The 23,998-nt window shown below is 37.4% G+C and overlaps 1 protein-coding gene across 1 annotated transcript in view; it reads left to right on the top strand.

Annotated features, from left to right (window-relative positions):
• Positions 1–23,998, top strand: part of STIM2 (stromal interaction molecule 2) — a 169,303-nt gene that overhangs the window by 113,841 nt on the left and 31,464 nt on the right. The window contains exon 4 of the mRNA XM_019928374.3: positions 20,732–20,843. Coding sequence (XP_019783933.1) covers positions 20,732–20,843 — 112 coding nt within the window. The remainder of the gene's footprint in view (positions 1–20,731; positions 20,844–23,998) is intronic.

Consider the following 23,998-nt stretch of genomic DNA (forward strand, 5'->3'; position numbering starts at 1 on the left):
CTCTCTCTGTGTCTCTCTCACTGGGGGATAGAGAGAGGAGAGATGAAAAGTGGCCAGTAGTGCTAAATAGAGAAATACAGTGTATTGGAAAAAAGCCATTAGATATGACAAGAAGAAAATCATTGACCTACAGGATATCACTTTAAACATTGGTATGGGGAATTGACTCACATATACACACGGAATATATCTTTAAAAAGATTTAAGTGGAAGCAACCCACATGTCCATCAACAGATAAATGGATAAACAAAACGTGGTATACAATGGAGTATTATTCAGTCTTAAAAAGTAAGGAAATTCTTCCATATGTTACGACATGGATGAACCTTGAAGACATTATGCTAAGTGAAATAAGTCAGTCACAAAAAGGCAAATACAGTATGATTCTGCTTATATGAGATACCTAGAACAGTCAAAATCATAGAGACAGTAGAGTAGTGGTTGCTGGGGGCTAGGGGGAGGGGAATGGGGAGTTATTGGTTAATTGGTACAGAGTGTCCATTTTGCAAGATGAAGAGAGTTGTAGAGTTGGATGGTGGTGATGGTTACACAACAATATGAATACTTAATACCATTGAACTATACACTTAAAAATGGTTAAGATGGTAAATTTTATGTTATGCGTATTTTGCCACAATTAAAAATGATTTAAGAGAATGAGTAGATAGGAAGTAGATATATGGGTAACCCCCATTTAAGGGGTAGGCAAGAAAATGGAGGAAATTGAATGGTAGTTACAAATAGGTAGTATGATCAAGTAAAGGGTTTTCTTAAGAACTGGTAGATCTGATTATGCTTAAAGAAAAAGGGAAGTACTCTACTGACATTTTAAAAAGTTGAACATTTAAAAAAATTTTCATTTCAGCAAGGATTTTGTTCAAAAAGTACTACCACTATGTATAAGAGTTGGAAGTTGGGATTACATCTTATTACATCTTAATGTAATAAATGTCAGTATTTATTTTCTTTATGGATAATTATGTTGGTTATGGATTGAAAAGATATTGTTAGGTTAATAAAAAATGAATTTAAGACAGGCAAGAAACTAGTTGACAGAATAATTCTTCATTGCTAGATGGCACTATCACTAGCCATTTTCAAATCCTTTGCAGAATTTACTTCTCGTGAAGAACTTGAGTGACAGTTCTTTGCCTTGAACTTTTTGGAAGGGGATAGAGGTGGCCTAGGAAAAGGGGAAATGGGAGGGTGAGTAATGAGAAAGGGGAGGCCCAAGAAATTCTTTACCCTTTACATATGCTTATTTGGTTTCTGAATTATATATTGTAAGAATATAGAATTCTAACATCCTTATTTTCCATGTTTTGACCAGTACCAAATATTTTGTGGCAGAATTTTAACGATAGTGCTACAGCTCTACTACAATGAATAATAATAGGTTTCTGTGTGCTAGCTGCATACCCACTGATCCAGAGCCTGTGACCTTAGCAAAGGTAAGCATATCCCAGATTGCAGTGTGAGATAGTTGAAGATTGATCTGCTTTGGTAGTTGTTTAAATTTCTCTCATCTGTTTTTAATGAGCATGCTCAATTGCATGAATCTGACCATGACTTTACACTGCATTCTCTTTTAGATGTGTTATTGGAAGCTTTTGAAAAAAAAGGGAAGCTTAAGTTTTAAGTTAGTGGATATATGTTTTAGGACTGTGTCTAGATTCTTTGAGTGTTTTTCAGTAATGCCCCAAAAGTAATCACTCTAGTTTCTAATGGAACCTGCACTATATTAAGTACTGGAGGCTGAATTTATCACAAAACTAAACACTTAATAAGTTACTGTGCATAACTGATTGTTCAACATGCTTTGTTGATTGGCTTGAAATTACAGTATACTATGTCTTCTTTTTTTTTTTTTACTACAGAGCTTTATTTTAAAGTTTGAGCAGTTTGTATGTCTTAATAAGTCTTTTTTTAGTGGCAGAAGATAAAGAGAGAGACTCAAATTACTTCAAGTAATGGGAAATTTGTTGCAAGGATACTCTGTCATCAATGATTTTATTAATTGCAAGTGACTCACTGGCATTATTCTGGGTTTTGGGGTTAGAGCCTTGAGCAAAATACATATCCTACCTTCATGACGTTAGAACTCTTTTAGGAAGACAGATAATGAACAAGTCTGCGTGTGTGTGTGTGTGTGTGTGTGTGTGTGTGTGTGTGTGTGTGTGTAGATATATACACACTCACAGGACTGCTGGAACAGATTAGTGATATGATACAAGTAAAGCAGGGTAATACATGGTCGGTGACTAGGTAGGGTGGGGGCTATTTAAGTAACGTAGTCAATGAGGAACTTCCCAAAGAAGTGATATTTGATTATAGACCTGAGTGATGAGAGAGAGTGAGTCACGGGAAGGTCTGGATGAAGTATATTGCAGGTTTAGAGATCAACCAGGCTAAGGCTCTGAGGCTGAAATGACTTCAAAGTATTTAGGGGACTATGGAAGGCTGGTGTAGCTAGATGGTCATTAGGAATGGGGAGAGTGGTAGGAGACAAGCAAGGTCACTGGGATAAACAGGGGTCAGATCTCATAAGCCTTGAAGGGCCTAATGAAGAATGTGGGATTTATTTTAAGTATAATGTCAGTATACTTACTGAAAGTCTAGCTCCATTTAGGAGTTTCGAGCTAAGTAAGGATGTGTGGTCTATCTTTTGAAAAGATTATGTAGCTACTGCGTGGCCATTAGACTCTGCAGAAAAGAGGCAGGAGTAGAAGTAAAAGGCCTGTTGAGGGTCTTGCGGTGAGCTGGTAGAGGGAGGTAGCAGAGAGGTCTGATTTGAGATATAGTTTGAACGAATAGCTGGCAGGATTTGCTGTTGGATTAGATTTAGGAAGTTGATCGGGGTGGGGACGGGAATTAAGGACGGTGCCTAGGTTTTATGTATTATCTGTGGTACTAAAATTTCTTGGAGATGGAGGCAAGTAGGGGAAAAAGAAGTTGAAACAGGCTCAGTTGGGCCTGATCAATAATGGGAAAAAAAAAAAAAAACGTTGAGAAACATGGAGATCACGATGCAAAGAAGTGAAGGACTGAATGCTGAGAGGAGAAGGATCCTGGAAAGAAGAAAGAGAAGACGTGACCAGTGAGGTATGAGGGGAACCGGGAGAATCTAGAGTGCTGAAGTATATGAAGGAAATATTTTAAGAAAGAAGGCATAGTCAGTGTCAGATGCTCCAGAAGTTTGAGTAAGCTCACGACAGAGACCCACCATTGGATCGGCAAAGTAGAGGCTGAGGTTGCTGGTGATCTGGACAAAGCAGTTGCACTGTAGTGGTGGAAGTGAACGTCGGATCGGAGTGGATAAAAGAGGAAGTGCAGACAGTAAATATTGTTGACTTTTCAAAAGGAGAAGAGAAGTGGGACTGTGATAACCTGAAGATAAATATGATATGAAGGCAGTTTTTTTTTTTTATTTTTTAAAAGGTGGAAATATATAAAAGTGTGTTTTTTAATGGAATGACCCAGTTGAGAAAAAATTGATGTAGGAGAAAATCAATCTATATTAATTAAAAACTATATTTAACTTAAGGAAAGTGTAGTTATGTAGTCAGGGGCTTAATCTACCCTGGTTATCTGCATTTCTCTGTTTCTTTCTGGATTTTGCTTTTATTTTCTCCTACTGCATTTCCTAGGGGCTAAACTCTGTGGCTGTGGGCAGTTGTAAACTTACCTTTTCCCAGGATCTTGACCAAAGAGAAAGGAGTCTTTCCTGCCTGCTCTAGTTCGAAAAAGTTAAGGAAGTAACTGGCTTAGGTAATGTGGCAATATTCTCTGATTACTTCCTTTTCTGACCCCCTTTCCCTAGTGATCATGAGTCTTGTCTCAGAAGACGACAGAGAGAAAAGGGGTACCTAGTTGACAAACAGCTATAACAGATTGATGAGCAAGAGAAACTAGACTTTGACAAGAGTAGGTAGAAGAAAAGCTTAAAAGGTTATTCTGGATCCAGAAGTAGGTGTGTGGGGTCTGGCAGCACGGGTCCCAAGATGTAAAATATAGCCACTCCTTCAGAAAATCTGATATGTTCTTGACATTTTCAGGCCAAAATTTTTGGATTATAAATGGATTTTCTCATATACCTCTTTTTTTCCCCACTCTGAATTTTATGATGAGTATATTATTTCCCAAATATACATGCTTTATTAAATCCCATTTTGGTATTTTAATTAAATGAGCTAATATAACTCTCATCACTGGACACTATATCAGTAAATTTTGCTCTACTTCTACCCTTTCCAAAATCTTCCTCGTGGGCTGGCTTCCCTGGTGGCATAGTGGTTGGGAGTCCACCTGCCGATGCAGGGGGCACGGGTTCGTGCCCCGGTCCGGGAGGGTCCCACATGCCGCGGAGCGGCTGGGCCCGTGAGCCATGGCCTCTGGGCCTGCGCGTCTGGAGCCTGTGCTCTGCAACGGGAGAGACCACAACACTGAGAGGCCCGCGTACCGAAAAAAAAAAAAAAAAATCTTCCTCGCTGTTACAAATTTTCACCTCTGCACAGCCCTTTTCACTTTGACAGGGTGAAACCCTGACTTTGTTCACCTAGATCACCAGACATGTCTGTACTGTGCAAGAGGAAACATAGGTGTTTTTAAAAGCATCATTGGAGGATCAAAGAAGTGAATTCGAGGAGGCAAAAACTAGGTGCTGTCATTCTGAGTTAGTTTGGAAATCTTGAGAAAGTGATGCCCTCCAGATACATGTTAAGTTTAGGGAATATATGATTCTTGGCACATGACCTAAACACCCCCAAAAGGCAAATAGTATTCATCACACTTAAGTAATATCTAAGAATACCAACTACTGTTCGCAACTACTGGTAACTTTACTATAAAGAGCCTAAGAATGTAGAAGGTTTTTGCAGTACTGTGTGTTCATGATGTCCTAGAGTTCTTATCTTTTGAGTTACTCATGAATTTTTGCCAAGTGAGGTCTTCTCAGTAGGGAAAAGAACAAATATAACATTAGAGAGTCAATGAATATAAAGTTTCTAAAGGCGTCCAGAGAATTGTCTAGGAAGATATGCTTTTATGAAATTATAAAAAGAGTTATTAAATTATAAGTAGCTATAGGCAGTACTTTGCTGTTATCAGTTCTAGGAAAAGCAATACTTTTATGAGATTTAGGCTACTATAAGAAATGGAAGTTTTATTTAGTTTACGGCGCTGTCTTCATTTTCTATCTATCTATATATATATATATATATATATACTTTTTAAAATATTTATTTATTTATTTGGCTACCCTGGGTCTTAGTTGTGGCTCATAGGACCTTTTAGTTGCAGCATGCATGCGGGATCCAATTCCCTGACCAGGGATCGAACCCGGGGCCCCCCGCACTGGGAGCGCGGAGTCTTAACCACTGGACCACCAGGGAAGTACCTTCTATATTTTTTAATGAAAAATTTGGATAATATTTTTTCAGAAATTAATTTGGTATTGTGATTGTCTTTCATTTTTCTTAATAGGAAGCAAGGAGCAGAATTCTCTGAAATACCAAATTGATGTAATATTTTTATTAGTAGCATTTGTGTAGACTGAAGACATGGATAAATTACGAATAGATATGGTATTTGTCTTCTGGAATGTAAGAATTTGTTTATTTTGCAAGTAAATTGGCTGGGCAGGACTTAGAGGTCACTTCTATGGTTTTTGGTTTGTCAACACTTCCATTAAAAGAGATAATCAGGGCTTCCCTGGTGGCGCAGTGGTTGAGAGTCCGCCTGCTGATGCAGAGGACACGGGTTCGTGCCCTGGTCTGGGAAGATCCCATATGCCGTGGAACGGCTGGGCCCGTGAGCCATGGCCGCTGAGCCTGCGCGTTCGGAGCCTGTGCTCCGCAACAGGAGAGGCCACAACAGTGAGAGGCCTGCATACTGCAAAAAAACCCCAAAAACAAAAAAACAATAAAATAGATAATCATTACTCACTAGAAATAAGAGGGCAATTTATAATTTAAGAAGAACTCTGAATTTAATTATTTGGAAATAACTTATTGTTTTGTCTCCAGCACTGTTTCACCAAAGTAAGCAGAATTACTTTCTTCCCCATTGACACAGCTGGGGCCTGAAGAAAAAAGAAAAAAGTTAAAGCAGGAAAGCGCTTCTGGATCTGGGAAATAAGTCAATTCAAGAGAACAAAGAAATATAACTGGGAATTATTGAATAGACAATTAGAAAAGGCAAAAAAAAAAAACAAAGGTTATTTCAACTCCAGCTCTACTTTTACAGTAGCGAAATAGTAAAGTTTAAATGTTTTAGTGTTTTAAACCAATGTAGTCACAATGTTCCTAAAAAAAAAAAAACTACTTAAATTTCAGGTTATTCCTGAATGCAACCAAAGTTAACAGAAGAATTGGTCTTCTTTAAAGTCTAGTTTTCAAAAGTATCATAAATATATTTTTTTTTAATTTTTAAAAATTTTTAATTTTTTTTGCTATACGCGGGCCTCTCACTGTTGTGGCCTCTCTCGTTGCGGAGCACAGGCTCCAGACGCGCAGGCCCAGCGGCCATGGCTCACGGGCCCAGCCGCTCCACAGCATGTGGGATCTTCCCGGACCGGGGCACGAACCTGTGTCCCCTGCATCGGCAGGCGGACTCTCAACTACTGCGCCACCAGGGAAGCCCATAAGTATCATAAATATTTTTGTAGTAGTTTATTATTAGTTTTTTTGCTAAATAAACATCATAAATCTGTACTAGAAATTTCCAATATTATGAACTTAGGATCTTACATCTTTTCAACCTGCTACTAAATGAATGTTGAACAACAAGTAAACGTTTTATGGATTCTGAGGCTTTATAATCACTGAGGTCTCTCATCTTTTAGTTACTGGTATCTTGAGAAACTCCAAGGTACAGCTGTCCTTTCCTAGAGAGACAGTATTCCATAGAAAGTGTGGAGCTTGACTTCTTAGATTCAATTATTTGTGTAACACTTAGTATATTTTTTTTCTCCTTGCGCAAGTACCTTAATCTTTGTCTTTAACTTTCCCCATCTGTAAAATGTAGGTAGTAATAGTACCCACCTTAGAGGATTGTGTTGAGGATTAAATGAGTTAATCAATATATAGAGCTTAGAACATTACTTGACAGCTAATAAGGGCCTGATATTTGCTATTATCATTGTTAGTGTTAAAAGATTACCATACTTTCTTGAAGAAAACCATAAAATACAAAAGTAATGAAGAAGTTAGCAATTATTAGAACTTTCTGCCTGCATAATTGAAAAAGAAAGATTATTAATACAGTTTTTTTAATTGAAAGCAATTTCAAATTTAGTGAAAAGTTGCAGGACCAGAACAAAGAACTCATATACACTTTGTCCAGAGACCCTCATTCCAATTTTGCCTTTTATCCTCATAATGACCTTTATAGCCAAAGGATCCAAGAGTGTTCATTATACCCAGTTGTCCTGAATTTGTAGTCTTTTTTAATCTGGAACAATTCCATAGTATTTCCTTGCCTTGCATGTCTTTGGCCAGTAATTGTCAAAAGTGTCATTTTGTAGATTGTATCTAAATTAGGATTTGTTTGATGTTTTCATGTGATTAGATCCCTGTTAGGCATTTTGGGCTGGGCTGTCACAGAAATGATTCTTTTCATTAAGTCCTTTTGAGTGGCACATGGTGTCAGTTTGTCTTATGTAGTGTTACCTTTGATCACTTGATTAAGATAGTGTCTACTCCGTTTCTGTAACTGTAAAGTTACTTTTTCCCCCTTTGTAATTAATACCTTTTGTGTGTGTGTGTGTGTGTGTGTGTGTGTGGAGACTTTGTAACATCACATTCCTCATAGCACTTTCACCCACTAGTTTCAGCATCTGTGAATGCTTCTTGCCTGAATTATTTATTACTCTGATGGTTGCCAAATTGTAATTTTTCAAATTCCATCATTCCTTCTATTTATTAGTTGCATTTTACTCTAAGGAAGAAATTTAAACAGCGTATTGTCAACATCTTGGCCTGTGAAAATGGTGGGAGATAACAGACATGTCTTGAAAATAGAAATTGGGGAAATAGTGAATCTCAAAATCTTATGACTGTTCTGAAGATTGATCTTCTGCATTTATTCATTTATATCAGCATGGACTCCTGGATTTGTTGCTCTCATTATTTTAATGCTTAAATTGTCCCAACTATGGCTAGTGGGAAGCCTTTCAGGCTGGCTTTTCTATTCTTTCACATGTATTTCTCTATCATTTTTTGAGCTTTCCTTGTATTCTGGCACAAAAAGATGTTCCAGGCTTATTTTGTTATTTCTGAGCCCTGCCCCTTGGAAACAACCATTTCTCCAAGGAGTTCTGGTTACTTTTAGTTGAGGTGGTATTTAGAAACCAAGATTTGCACACTAGGTGTTCTCATTGCTACTGAGGTATTATTCCCAGGCCTTCTCAGTGGACAGAGTTAAGAAACACACACACATACATCTGTATTTACTTCTCTCTCTATATTAAAAGTCACGAGTTCTCACTGATACCTGATACCAGTTCACATTGATACCAGTCTAACACTACTGGATTAATTCTAGCTGGTTAATTGTAGTTAACTTCTTTCCCTATTTGTATCTCATTTCACCGACTATGAAACACCTAGCTCTGTTATCTTCAATATATTTTCTAATTTGCTGAGTCCCCCTGTACATATTCAGTCTCTTGACACCTTTGGGCTGCTCCCTCACTCAGAAGCCTGCCTTGTAGGGACCTAGTGTTCCCATTGTCCTCATTATGCAGACTCTGCCCACCACTACCTATCTTCCCATCCTCACATGGAACCCAGCTACTGCTAGGCAATTTGAGAATTAAAAAAGACTTTGGAGAGAAGTCGAGTGAGCACTATACAGTGACATTGTATTAAGGAATTCTTCTTTATGAATTTATTTTTATCACTGAAGCACATTATTCACATTTTTCCTTCATCACATAACTCTAGCTATTGACAAAGGTCCCCTGTGAATGGGAAGGCTATTTAGTATTTTAATGTTTCAATCATTGTGTCAGTAGTACTCAGAAAACAAGTGAACTTTTCCTAAATTGTTTTGGCATTAATAGTAATGAGTTAAACCACTACTCTATATAGTAGTTGAAACCTAAGTTGGAAAATGCTATATACCGAGTAAATGCAGCTAATAGCATTTGTGAACTGTTAGAATTTTAAATGCTACATGTACTAGAAAAAGTCATATCAAAGTTCCTAGGTAATATTATCTTGAAAATGCTTTTACCGTTGGAATTGGTGAATTTTTCTATTCTAGGAGAAATAAGGATTAACACATTTAGCATGTGATGTCTCTTCTTACCTGGAGATGTGTGACAAGAAGCTGTGAAAGCTCCACTTTTAGCTGGCCTTTGATTTAATACCCTTTAGAAATAAGGTATTTATTAACTGGGCTTTGTGTTCATTTTTGTTGAACTTCCTCTTAAAGTCAATACATTTTCTTACATTGAGCTTTACGTTAGTCTTGGTAATAATTTCTTGACTCTGATGTTTTACGTTTATTTTATTTAGTGCCCAGGAGTAATTACTGTGCACTCAGTAAATATTTGTTGAATATAAGAATCCCAGGTCACCTGTGCAGATAGTCTTTTGAAGAAACTCCCAAATTCCAAGAGAAAAAAAAATGAGCATTTTTGAAATCTTAATAGAAAATTAATGCAGACATTTGTAAATATAATAATTATAATTATAGAATTGTTGTTCAACATATTCTTTGAAAAGTAGCATCCTTTCTTTTTTATGAAGCTTAGCCGGACTTTTGAAAAAGTTGGTTGCTTTATCTAGAAATGCCACTCTTTTTAAAAGTGAATGCAAAGGTGACATTTTCCTGGCAGCTTGGTTAATAAATCATTTTGTAATTCATTCACTCATCTAGCAAGTATTAATTGAGTTCCTAAGAAACATCTGCCATTCCACATTTGTTTAGTGCCTGCTGTATTTTTGGCATTGTATATAACATGTTGGGAATATACAGATGAATAAGAGATATTGTCTGCCCTTAACTTATTTTCATTTGATGTGAACTACTCTTTGTAGTCTCAGTTCAGTGTTTTAAAAAAAAAGAAGGTTGAGGGCTGAGTGTAAAGTGGAAGATGCATAACCAGAGATTCAGCCACTCAGTCCCTATGTCTTCGATGACATTGTAATGAGATGTTTAGGAAAACTTAATTAAACATTTAATTCCCTTATAGCTGTTGAGTCCACTGATTTTGTGGACGTACTTTTTTTTTTTTTTTAGCTGTACGCGGACCTCTCACTGTTGTGGCCTCTCCTGTGGCGGAGCACAGGCTCCGGACGCGCAGGCTCAGCGGCCATGGCTCACGGGCCTAGCTGCTCCGCGGCATGTGGGATCTTCCCGGACCGGGGCACGAACCCGTGTCCCCTGCATCGGCAGGCGGACTCTCAACCACTGCGCCACCAGGGAAGCCCTGTGGACGTACTTTTAAAGAAAGCAAATTCCTTGAATTTACTTATTTATTATAAGTAACAATATTTATTATATTATAATAATTGACATTTATGGAACAGTTTTACCATTCCTAAGAGTTATTTCCACATACATTTTGTTCGTTAATCTTCAGAACAGTCATACAACTTTGAGACTCAATGTTTCTCCAGTTTCTATTTTTTAGATATGTCTTTGTTATCTTTCATCATCTTCACGAAACTAGGTGTTGATGGTATACTCCATTTAAATGATAAGAGTGCAATTTACAACAGGAAAAATATTAAAGCCTTCCCTTAGTGTCCATTATACCACTGTTGGAGAGAGAACACCTGGTAATTTTTGAGTTCTAAACATTCAGACATTTACCAATATTTATATAGAGTGTCTAAAAATTACATGTAATTCTTGCATGGTAAAAGGTAAGGAGCTCATGAGAGAAAGTGTGTACTTATTTCTCTTTGATACACCTACTAATATCTGCTAATATCTAGACTTCCCAAGTTCAGGGTGTGACTTTTAGGTGTCCAAATATAGCATGGTGCAGGAATTTAGTCCTGTTAACAGAGACATGCCCCACTGACCACTGTGCAGATGAGGCGCTCACGTGCTGGTTCTGTTCTAAAGATAAGCCTCTCTTGACTATGCTGAGCAGCTGATCATCTGAAGTCTCACTCAGAACGGATACCAAAAGTCTATAAACCGCCTGAGTTGAGATTAAGTGTGGAAAGCTTTAAACATTTTCATTTTTTATATTTTAAGAAGTTATTTTTTTTAATGTTTATATTACATTTAGTTAAAATTGATTTTCATCAAAGTCCTGCTATGTTGAACCTTTGGTTAGTTGCAGTTTCCCCAGATAAATTGTCTGTCACTGTAAGAACTTCTGAGGCTTTTGTAACTTAAAATTCTTAGTTGAAATTGAATTTAGAGAAGCTGTGAATACTGGTCTGCACCTATATTTTAGAAATTATAACGTCACATAAACATGCCAGTAATTCAAATATTTTTCAAACAGCAAATAATTTTTAGCTTGTGTATCAGAGTAGCTTCAAAATATAGAACTTGTTTTACTAACCATTTCATATGGCCAACTTTAAGTATAGTTACTTTTGTTAACAATGTTTCTTCTTTCTCCTTCCTGACCCCCTTACCACACCTTTTGTTACTTATAAAGAAGTTTTCATACTTCAATAGAAAGTAGTAAGTGTGTAGTAACTGTACTGTATGTAGCTATATGGTACTGTATTAAAATATCACAAGTTGATTTCTTTGAAATACATTAGTTTCCCAAAAGAAACTGTTAAAGCAATGTTAGTTGCTTTCCTAACATTAAGAACATTACAGGGCTTCCCTGGTGGCGCAGTGGTTGGGAGTCCGCCTGCCGATGCAGGGGACGCGGGTTCGTGCCCCAGTCCGGGGGGATCCCACATGCCGTGGAGCGGCTGGGCCTGTGAGCCATGGCCGCTGGGCCTGTGCTCCATGGTGGGGGCGGGGGGCACAGCAGGGAGACGCCCGCGTACCGCAAAAAAAAAAAAGAACATTACAAATGTTTTTATCATAAATTTAGAAGATAGCAGTTTTTAAAAAGTAGTAGGAGATATTAAGAAATGAAATGCAGAGTAAATGTAAATGGTGTGTCTGTTATATGCAAGGTGTGACACAGCTGATGGTGGCTTTGAAATTTTCTCAGTATGCAGAGGAGGGGAGGAGGAAGTGCATAATGGTTAAGAGTTGGGGCTTTGAAGTCGATGTAGCTTTGAATCCTATCTCCACTGCTTACTTGGTGTGTGAATTTAGACAAGTTACTCATACTCTCTGAGACTCAGCTTCCTGATCTGTAAACCAAGATTATAATATTACTCCTAAAACCTAGTTCATAGGGTTGTTGAAAGGATTTCATGAGATAATTCATGTAAAGCATTTAGCACAGTTCCTGGAACTTGCCAAGTGCTCACAAAATGTTAGGTACTGTTTTATTAACATGTCTGTACATGCACACTAATGCTTTATAATTAGAAATTCGTTTTCTCCCTCACAGTATTTAGGTGATTTCACAAATCATCTTTGAAGGCTTTCAGGACAGCATGTACTTAATATTAAATACAACAGATGAAAACTCACATCGTGGTACTTCACTAAGCTGTTTTGTATTTTTAGGCCTGTAACTTAATACAAGTATATGACTAAGTGCACTGGGTGCATTGGTTTTATAAGATTGCCTTCTGCAGATGAAATGAGCAAGTAAATACATATATTTAAATCTTCTGAAGTTTCTCTTTTACACTGTTCATGTCTGTCACATTTGTTTAAGGCCGAGATGGACTGGAAACACACAAATTCTCATCTCATCCAGCTGTCAAACACATGGCAATAAAACTAGCACCTTAACCTCCATTGTAAGTCTCTCTGATCCTCTTTTGGAGTCAGGGTTCTCTCTTTGAAATGGGATATCATGAAAACAGTATTGTTTGTCTTTCATTCCACTATGGGATAGCAAGTAGACACAAAAAACAAAACAGGTTCTTTAAGGAAGAAAAAAGTTATATTCAGCTAATACTTAAATGGCAACTTTATGCTGGGCTGCTGGAAGCTTACAGTATGGTAGGAACATAAGATGTAATTAAGCAAACTGTTACAAAATAAGGCAGCACATATGATATGCCATTTGGTAGAAATAGTAAGTACTATAGAAATACAGGGGAGGGAGAGATCACTTTCAGTTGGAGTGTTTCTTCTACTTATAACCTAGTTTGTACAACTGAGCATGTACCTATGCATGACTCATGAGTCTCTTTTAGAAGGCTGCTTTTGCTGGGTGGCCACAGGAAAGCTTGATTCTTTACCTCTCTGTTGCTGGGTATTTCTAGCCCTTACTATCTCTCTTTTTTTTTTTTTTTTTGCGGTACGTGGGCCTCTCAGTGTTGTGGCCTCTCCCGTTGCGGAACACAGGCTCCAGATGCGCAGGCTCAGCGGCCATGGCTCACGGGCCCAGCCGCTCCACGGCATGTGGGATCTTCCCCGACCGGGGCACGAACCTGTGTCCCATGCATCGGCAGGCGGACTCTCAACCACTGCGCCATCAGGGAAGCCCCCTTACTAACTCTTCATTCTCCCCATTACTATAGCTTCTACTGCTGTCTCCTCTGAGGCCCAGTTACTGTTTTTCATCTTTTCAAAGTGTTGGTCCAAACTAATTATATGGAGGTGGCATTGACAATAGCAAGTAGGAAGGGCAAGAAAGAGGAACTGTTTTGGTGTAGAATCAGGATTCTCATTCCCTATTACAGAAAGAGCCCTTTAGATAGCAGCAAAGGGAGCATGGAAAGGAGAGTCCTCATAGTGCCTCTGTTCCTGTGAAAAATCCATAAATGTATTATCCCACACCCCCTCATCTCCTGGAGATTTGGTTCTAGTCACCATCCTGTCCCCACTCTCCCCTGTCCCACACTACTTCTTTGGCTCCAGAGCCCTGCTCCAGCTCTCAATCCCCTGACTCTTTGAAATCTTACCCTTCAGGCTATTAGAGCCCCCTTTTCAAGTTCTAGGAGTCAGTCCCATGATGAAGAACTGGTGTAGCTCCATTGGGCTATTGTGTTACTACTCCAGGCCTTCAGTAGGCCATGATGCTTACTTAATGCCTTTAGTGGAATCCTGAATCCATTAACGCAATTACCCACAGCAGATTGCTCATATGTAATGTTTAACTCTTGAATTACTATTAGTACTATACGTCTGGAAGCTTTTTTTCTATGAGAAAATGTGTTTTGAATTTTAATGTTAAATAGTGAGCTCTTCTTTTAAATCAGGAGCCACCTATATTGGCAGTGAACTTGGAGTCAGAAGATTTGAGTTCAGATGCTAGCTGTGTAACTACATTGTAATTACATGGCCTCTCTTGGCTAAGGTTATCTCTATAGACTGTAGAGGTAACAGCTGTCTCTCAGATGTGGTTTGGAGGTGTTAGAATGTATGTGAAAGTGTGTAGTAAAATGTAAAATCCTGTATCAAAGGAATGTGGCATTATGGTGTTAATAATCACTGTGTTAGGTAAAAGAACAAGTTCCTGCCCACACAAGCACGGACAATTACATTAGAGTATGTGATAAATCCTTTGGCAGATATAGGTACATGTGATCAGGGGCGCAAGGAAGAGCAACTATAATCTGGAAATGGATAGATGGGGAAAGCTTCGTGGGGGAGTGACTTCCTGATCTGAAGGCTAAGGAAGAGCAAGCCTGGCAAAGAAGGAAGAAGGGAAAGCCATTCCAGGTTGAAGGAGTGGCATGGGGGAACATGGCAGATTTAGAAAGCTTCATATATGGTTTCAAGTATGGAGCATAAACCGTCTACTTGTAGTGCCTAATTTGATTATGAGGACCACTTACCTAACTCTAAAGAGGTAATGTTATTGTACAGTGGTAGACAATTCTAGAAATGGACTTGGTCTGAAACCTGGTTTGACCATTTAGTAATCTGTTTTATCTAATTAGAAACTTCACCTTCATGAACTTATAGGTTCAGTATGATGATGAAAATACCTACTTCAAAACGGTTGTTGCAATGCTGGTTTGAAATAAGTTTTGCTGGTTTGAAATAAGTTTTGCAAATCTCCTGGTGTTTAATAAACATGTAGTAAATGTTAGGAACGGTTTTGTTGCTGTCCTAAAAGTTCTTAAAGTTACTTTTTCCCTCTCAGTATTCTATAATCTACTGTTCTAGGTTAACAGTTTAGCAATATTTTAAACGTTATCTCTTGTTCATTATAACGAAATCATAAAAACAGAATTTGAATGAATTTTAAAGATGGTCTAGCTCAATTTCATTATTTTGTGTGTGTGTTGAGAAACTGAGTCACAGTTAAATAATCTGGCTATGATATCACAATGAGTTAGTGACACAGCTGGGACTAGGGTCAGGTCTGTTTGAATTCCAGAGTTCTTTCTATTGGTCTTGGAATAAGTTGCCAAAAATCACTCAAAGACACCAACCTATGGCACTGGCCACAATTCCTAGCAGAAACAATATAAGTTAACAATGTAGAAACTGACATTTCTGTAGCTTTAGATAGATTTAAAAAGTCTGTATTTTTAAAGGAGTATCATATCCTTCTCTGCCTGCCCTCTGGTGGGAATGGTATTTAGCAACAGCACATGTGAAAGAGCAGTGGGAGGCAGATAATAAGGAGCTGGATGATTCTGTTTTTTAAATTTACTTTTTTTAATTGAAGTATAGTTGATTTATGGATGATTCTTAAATGAATAATTCCTTTGCCATCAAAAATTTATCATACAGATTCTTATTTCTGTTTGAATCTCCTTTCTAAAATATGAAAATAGATTTTCATAATACTTCTCAATTAAACACGCTCTACTTTGTTTACTCAAGAGGATCCAATAGATAATTTGTTTAGTGCCTTTTGTGTACCAAGTGCTAGGGCTAGAATGGTGAGCAAGAAACTTATGCTTTAGTGGTATAAACAGATGTTGAAACAATAATCATACAAATAAATAATTATAATTAGTTAAATGCTGTGCCTAAAAGTACAGAGTGTTATATGATCATATAGTAATGTTTGAGGAGGCTCCCCTGAGGAATTAAAGTTTTAACTGAGATATGAAGGCTTCATAAAGTAAGTAGGCAAAGATGAGTCAGAAGGATAGAGAAAAGGAAAGAAGAAACAGCAAAGGCTCTGAGGAAGGACATAGTATTATCTGTCCTAAGAATTGAAAGACAATTTACTGTAATTGGAGCATAGAAAGCTAATATAAAATACAGCTCCTGCTCATGAGAAGTGAAGGTATTTCCTAGGCATCACCGAAGAAACCAAATAGCACAAGAAGAAGAAATAAACCTCCCCCTCACCAAAATAAAATGTGTGCTCTGTGTTAGAATTTTGGCATTTTACAGATTCATTGAAAAGAAAATTACTTTAGAACCACTGTAATATTCTATTTATTAGATGGAGTAATACTAGGATTTGTGTACTTTAAACATGTATTATTTTTCATTTGATTTTTCTTATTTTCTATCTTGGTTCATTGGGAATTGATGTACTGGAGTGTTTAGATCAGGGACTTTTGCTTTTGATCAGCTGAACAGCCATAGAAGTGACAGAGAGAATCTTATCCTGTTTTCTTGGCTGAGGTTTTTGTGTGGGTGTGTGAGGTGCAGCTGCACCGTCGGTTTCTTGGCAGTCAAGGCAAGGCAATTCTCACTGCAGTTCATCTTGGATGGGAAGAAACTTAAGATAAAAAGGCTACTTTGCATGTATTAAATTCAGTGGAAAGCACCCAGGGCCTGAACCTTTGGCTGATATTTATTCTAAGTTATTTGGCTAAATGGATACAGCAGCCTCAGGCACATGCCCAAGCTTATGGCAGGAACACATGAAAGAGAGATCATTAAAAAAAATAGTCAAAGCTTTGTCTCAGTATAAAATTATCAAATACCATATGTAATTTAAAAATTAATTTTTGTTAATTTTTTGTTTATGATTTAGTTAATTAAGCTTTTCCTCTAAAGAACACTTAATGAAAAAGGCAGATTGCTAACACCCAAGCTTTGCTTGCAAAAGTTAATTCATAATCAGAAAGATCTTATCTCAGATTTATCACAGATGGATTCCCATCTCTGCTTTTATTGCTCATTTGTTTTCTTCACTCTCCTTTGGCCTATTCTGTGATCTATAAGCATTTTGTTTCTCCACACCCTCAGATGAAATGCACACGAATATGGGGCTCTTTTTTTAAGCACATTTGCATCCTTTCCTTTGGATAAACTTATCATTGTTCTTCCTACTCTTCAAGTATCAACGGAAATGTCTGAGTTGCTTCCAGTGTTTAACTGCTTGCTTATATCTCTACTATTATTTAATATTATTGCTCTTAGAGTAGTGTAGAATCAGGTCCTGAGGTCAGTTGGCCTCGGTTCAGATCCAGTTCAGCTACTGCTATCTTGGTCCCGTTAACTTCTCAATTTCTTATCTCTAAAATGGAGATAATCATGTTAGTGCCTCATAAGTTTTTTTTTTTTTTAAGGTTTAAAGGGAAAAATGCATATAAAGGGCTTAACTCAAAATAAGTGTCTAGGGCTTCCCTGGTGGCACAGTGGTTGAGAATCTGCCTGCTAATGCAGGGGACACAGGTTCGAGCCCTGGTCTGGGAGGATCCCACATGCCATGGAGCAACTAGGCCCGTGAGCCACAACTACTGAGCCTGCGCGTCTGGAGCCTGTGGTCCTCAACAAGAGAGGCCGCAATAGTGAGAGGCCCGTGCACCGCGACCAAGAGTGGCCCCCGCTTGCCACAACTAGAGAAAGCCCTCGCACAGAAACGAAGACCCAACACAGCAAAAATAAATAAATCAATTAATAAACTCCTACCCCCAACATCTTCTTTAAAAAAAAAAAAAGTGTCTAGGAGAAGAGACATTAGCTATTCTTTTCTTCATGATTTAGAACCAATCTCCTAGAATCCATTAACAGCTATCTTCAACTCTTCTGGGTGATTTCGTTTAGTCTAAAGACCATCTGTATGCTCATGACTTCTAATTTATATCTCTGTTCCTTACCTCACTCTTCCCCAAGCTTGAGATTTGTATATCTGACTGCTACGTATATCTGCACTTAAATATCTAATACATACTTCAAACATAACATGTCTAAACATAGAACTTTCGACCTCTATCACCTGCCCCTACTTGCCTCCCCAGTTTGTTCCTCCTCATTCTTTCCTATCTCAGTTAGTGGCAGCACTCTCCGTACTTTTTTTGACTTTCCTCTAGCTATCAGACCCCATCCATTTCATCAGAACATCTGAAAGCATTTTCCCCAGAATATGTCCTGAATCTGACTTGTCACCATATCCTCTACTAGCACCTTAGTCCAAGGGAATATAACCCCTTTTGCTTGGACAGTTATGGAAGGAATGGTCTCCTTATTCCTCTCTGTTTTAAGTCTTGTCTCTCACAATTCATTCTCCACATTGGATAGTGATATTTTAAAAACATAAGATTGTAAATTTTGGAGATTAATCCTTTGTCGGTTGCTTCATTTGCAAATATTTTCTCCCATTCTGAGGGTTGTCTTTTGGTTTTGTTTATGGTTTCCTTTGCTGTGCAAAAACTTTGAAGTTTCATTAGGTCCCATTTGTTTATTTTTGTTTTTATTTCCATTACTCTAGGAGGTGGGTCAGAAAGGATCTTGCTTTGATTTATGTCATAGAGTGTTCTGCCTATGTTTTCCTCTAAGAGTTTGATAGTTTCTGGCCTTACATTTAGGTCTTTAATCCATTTTGAGCTTATTTTTGTGTATGGTGTTAGGGAGTGATCTAATCTCATACTTTTACATGTACCTGTCCAGTTTTCCCAGCACCACTCACACAAGCAGCTCATGCAGCTCAATAACAAGAAAACAAACAACCCAATCCAAAAATGGGCAGAAGACCTAAATAGACATTTCTCCAAAGAAGATATACAGACTGCCAACAAACACATGAAAGAATGCTCAACATCATTAATCATTAGAGAAATGCAAATCAAAACTACAATGAGATATCATCTCACACCAGTCAGAATGGCCATCATCAAAAAATCTAGAAACAATAAATGCTGGAGAGGGTGTGGAGAAAAGGGAACACTCTTGCACTGCTGGTGGGAATGTGAATTGGTTCAGCCACTATGGAGAACAGTATGGAGGTTCCTTAAAAAACTACAAATAGAACTACCATATGACCCAGCAATCCCACTACTGGGCATATACCCTGAGAAAACCAAAATTCAAAAAGAGTCATGTACCAAAATGTTCATTGCAGCTCTATTTACAATAGCCCGGAGATGGAAACAACCTAAGTGCCCATCATCAGATGAATGGATAAAGAAGATGTGGCACATATATACAATGGAATATTACTCAGCCATAAAAAGAAACGAAATTGAGCTATTTGTAATGAGGTGGATAGACCTAGAGTCTGTCATACAGAGTGAAGTAAGTCAGAAAGAAAAAGACAAATACCGTATGCTAACACATATATATGGAATTTAAGAAAAAAATGTCATGAAGAACCTAGGGGTAAAGCAGGACTAAAGACGCAGACCTCTTAGAGAACGGACTTGAGGTTATGGGGAGGGACAAGGGTGAGCTGTGACAGGGCGAGAGAGAGTCATGGGCATATACACAGTAACAAACGCAGTAAGGTAGACAGCTAGTGGGAAGCAGCCGCATGGCACAGGGATATTGGCTCGGTGCTTTGTGACCGCCTGGAGGGGTGGGATGGGGAGGGTGGGAGGGAGGGAGACGCAACAGGGAAGACATATGGGAACATATGTTTATGTATGACTGATTCACTTTGTTATAAAGCAGAAACTAACACACCATTGTAAAGCAATTATACCCCAATAAAGATGTTAAAAAAAAAAAAAAAAAAAAAAAACATAAGATTATTTACGTCTCCTTCTTCTTGAAATTAGAAAAATATCCAGAATTTTTGAAAGTATTTTTTGACCTGTCCCCTCTGACTACTTTCTTTCTCTCAAACACAGCTAGTTCATTCCTTATCTTAAGGTTTTTACACCAGCTTTCTCCTGTGTTTGGATTATTTTTTCTCCTAGACCATCACAATGTTGACTCCTTGCTATTTTTAGGTCTTAATTCAGGTAACAGCTCCTCAGAGAGACTTTACCCTGACATCTTTTCTTTCTTAATAGCTGATCACTATCTGAAATTTCCTCCTCTTTTCTTCCTCCTTTTGTTAAGTGCCCCTCCCCACTCCCAAAAGAATTTGTTTTATGAGAGCAAGGACTTTATCCATCTTCTTTATTGCCGTATTCCCAGTGCTTAGAATGGAACCTCATACTCAGGTTTACAGTATTATATGGATGGATGGCTAAATGAAAGAATAAATATATATCTGGTAAGTTTACAACCAGGGAAATAGTGGATTATTTTGTCCTGTTCAAACTTTGCATAGATGCTTGTTTTAGAATTAACCATGCTAATATTTTATCTTTTCCTTTATGTGTCTTCTCTGTTGTAGATTATAAGCCCTTAAGGGTAGGAGGTATGTCTCCATTGTTTTTAGCTTTCCATAGAATGCTACATATTATTGTAGTACTTACTATTGATTGAATTGAATTGAAAATTCAGTCTAACATCTTTATTTCCTCTGAAGTTATAGTATTGTTATACATATGTGTATGTATATAAATTTATATATATAATTTATATAAATTCTGAAAGCAGATGTGTTTAAAATATTCCTTCTCTTTTCATCTTTTGCAGTTCATAATTGGACCCTTGAGGACACGCTTCAGTGGTTGATAGAATTTGTTGAACTACCCCAATATGAGAAGAATTTTAGAGACAATAACGTCAAAGGAACAACGCTTCCCAGGTGGGTCTTTATTACTCAAATATATTTTTTGTACTTCTGGAGAATAATGTTACTTTTCAAAGCAAAATCTACAAGTTACTTCTGTGGCTAAGTGCTCAAAGAAAATATTATAAATATATCCATTCTTTGATATCTGTACAGTGTGAATTTGCGAGCTTTAACCAATTTTTCTTGCCTAAATAATCTGGCCTTTTAAAAAAATTATTCCTAAGGAAAGTAATTTTGAAAATTAGAAGGTAGGTCAACTACATCTTTTTTAGATAACATCAAAGGGCCAACCTCTGTGGAGCAGCTAAGCCTGCGATCTGCAACTACTGAGCCAGCGTGCTGCAACTACTGAAGCCAACACACCTAGAGCCCGTGTTCTACAACAAGAGAAGCCACCGCGATGAGAAGCCCGTGCACTGCAACGAAGAGTAGCCCCCAGTCACTGCAACTAGAGAAAGCCTGTGCACAGCAACGAAGACCCAATGCAGCCAAAAAAACCAAAAAAACCCCCCAAAACAAAGGGCCAACCTCTGACCCCATTGTAAATGTAACAAAAGCTTATTCATTTGATATGGATCCACCTTTATGAAAAGACCTATTTGAATGGATTAATGTACAGATCCTTAGTCTTAATTGGTATTCTTTTAATAACAACTCTTAATTTTAGTGACTATATGTTAAACCTCAAAAAAATGAAGTTTAATAAATAAATTGTAAGTAATAACAACGATTTTTGAATATATATTACATAGAGGTACTGTATATTATCTCATATAAGCTTCATGGTTAAAATGAAGTACAGTGTATTATTACCCCATTTTACAGATTGAAAAAACCAAGTCAGAGAGAAGTTAAATATTTTGCCCAAGGTAGCATTTGAACACAGATAGATCTGATACCAAAGTATAGGATGCCAATTTATTCCTTAGATGTCTGGAATTAATTGTCACTACTTTTCTAAATTATGTTTTAAAAATTCCATTAGCTAACCTAATAATCGTTAAAGATTTAAATGTTAAAATTTGCATAATTCCACTGGAACTTGACCCTTACGAGATTCTTATGTTCCATTCCAACCTAGATTGTTTCTTGTATCAAAAAAGTCTCTCATAGTGCTATCTAATTATTATATGCATATCATATTTCTAATCAATTTACTTATACATTCTATTTAAATAAGAGGCGTTTGTTGCTTTGAAGTTTGTATTTTGGATCAAGTTTAAAGTTTTCATATCTTCTTAAATGTATTCTGAAAATCAACATCAGTATTTCTGATTTTACTGTGCACATGACTATAATGATGAAATTATGGAGTTAAGAGTCAAATCAGCAAGTGCATATTGAGTGTCTTTTATGTTCATGGTGCAACTAGATGCTGAAAAGAAGGAAAAAAAATAAAATAAAGTTCTTGCTTTTAAATAAGACAAGTTTCTAAGTTAAAACAAAACAGGATAGTAGAGCATTGATGGGATTAGGGTTTTTCAAGTTGTTTGTGTTACCCTGGAACGTATAGAATTTTGCTTATCCTGTCTTTTGGGAAGTTTCTTTATATAACAACAACATGAAATAAAATAGGCTGCTTGATTTTGTTTTTTTGAGCTGCATTGGGTCTTCGTTGCTGCACATAGGCTTTCTCTAGTTGTGACAAGCGGGGGCTACTTTTTGTTGAGGTGTGCGGGCTTCTCATTGTGGTGGCTTCTCTTGTTACGGAGCACAGGCTCTAGGTGCGCGGGCTTTAGCAGTTGTGGCTCGCGAGCTCTAGAGTGCAGGCTCAGTAGTTGTGGTGCACAGGCTTAGTTGCTCCGTGGCATGTGGGATCTTCCCGGACCAGGGATAGAACCCATGCCCCCTGCATTAGCAGGCAGATTCTTAACCACTGCGCCACCAGGGAAGTCCCAGGCTGTTTGATGTTTTGACCATAAATGTTATAGCCACTTTTTTCTTTTGTTTAAGTAAAGGTTATCAGAGATTACCTCAAATTCTGGTAGAATTGTTGAGATAACATCACACACTTAATCAAAAGATCAGTTTTTTAAAAATAGTGAACACATTACTACAGAAGAAAAGCTTATAAATTTGGAAGTTCAGCTTTCAGGTCAGCCCACTGGAGGCTGTTTGAATGGAGGGGAAAGGAAAACTGGAATAGCCTTCATCAAGCCCCTTTCATATGGTAATAGAAATTAGATGAGTCCATTTAAAAGCTTAAAACTTTTATATGGTAATAGAAATTAACTTCACAACTTTTAAACTTAAACTTTTTTGTAGGGTAACTGTAGATATAAGAGCTATTTATAAGAATGTTTAAGAAAATGTATTACATATTCCAGATGTACACATACCTACAATAATTCATTATTTTGTTTCCTTTCTGTGGCATTAAAATATATTGTTACATCTGCAGTAGGTAGGTAAAATTATGTTAGTTTTATGTCATGGTTATCTTTAAGCCTTTTATTGTATTTTCTATATTCTGTAATTCTTGTTACCAGAGCTTATATTAAGGCTCTCTTCACCTGACACATGCCTCCTCATTCCTTTCAGACCTGTGTGAACTTTCCTGACATCCTCACCCACTCAGGTAGAATTGCTTCCACCTCTGGGCTGATATAGAACTTTGCATAAAATTCTGTTTTATAGTTTCCTTTTTACTACATCTCATTGTCTGTTTTAAATTTAGTCTACCGATAGTATTGCTATTCATTCATGCATCCATCCATGCATTCATTCATCTGTTATATAAACATTTATCAAGCATCTACTTTTGCCAAGCACTATGCTAGGTTTGGGGATAAAGAGATGAGGCATAGTTTGCCTTCAAGCACTTTGATAAGTGTCATATTGAAGATGTAACAGGAGCATACACAAAAGTTTACCTGCAGAGATGATGAGGGAAGGCATTTTCTATAGGGCAAGTTAGAGTTCTTTACTCTCTAAAGTTTTGTAGAAACCTCATAGGATTTCTGTAACCTGAAATCTTCCTAAATAAAATGTAGTGGTTCAGAGTACAGTCATTGGGATCATACACATTTGGGTTTGAATCTCTGCCTTACTTCTAACTAATTAGTAACCTTGGGCAAGTTACTCAGCCTCGCAGTACCTTAGTTTCCTCATCTATAAAATGGCAATTTTACACATATTATATGTTCTTTGAATTCTAAAAACCCTTG

Source organism: Tursiops truncatus, chromosome 5 (assembly GCF_011762595.2).
Source record: "Tursiops truncatus isolate mTurTru1 chromosome 5, mTurTru1.mat.Y, whole genome shotgun sequence".
Taxonomy (NCBI): Eukaryota; Metazoa; Chordata; class Mammalia; order Artiodactyla; family Delphinidae; genus Tursiops; species Tursiops truncatus.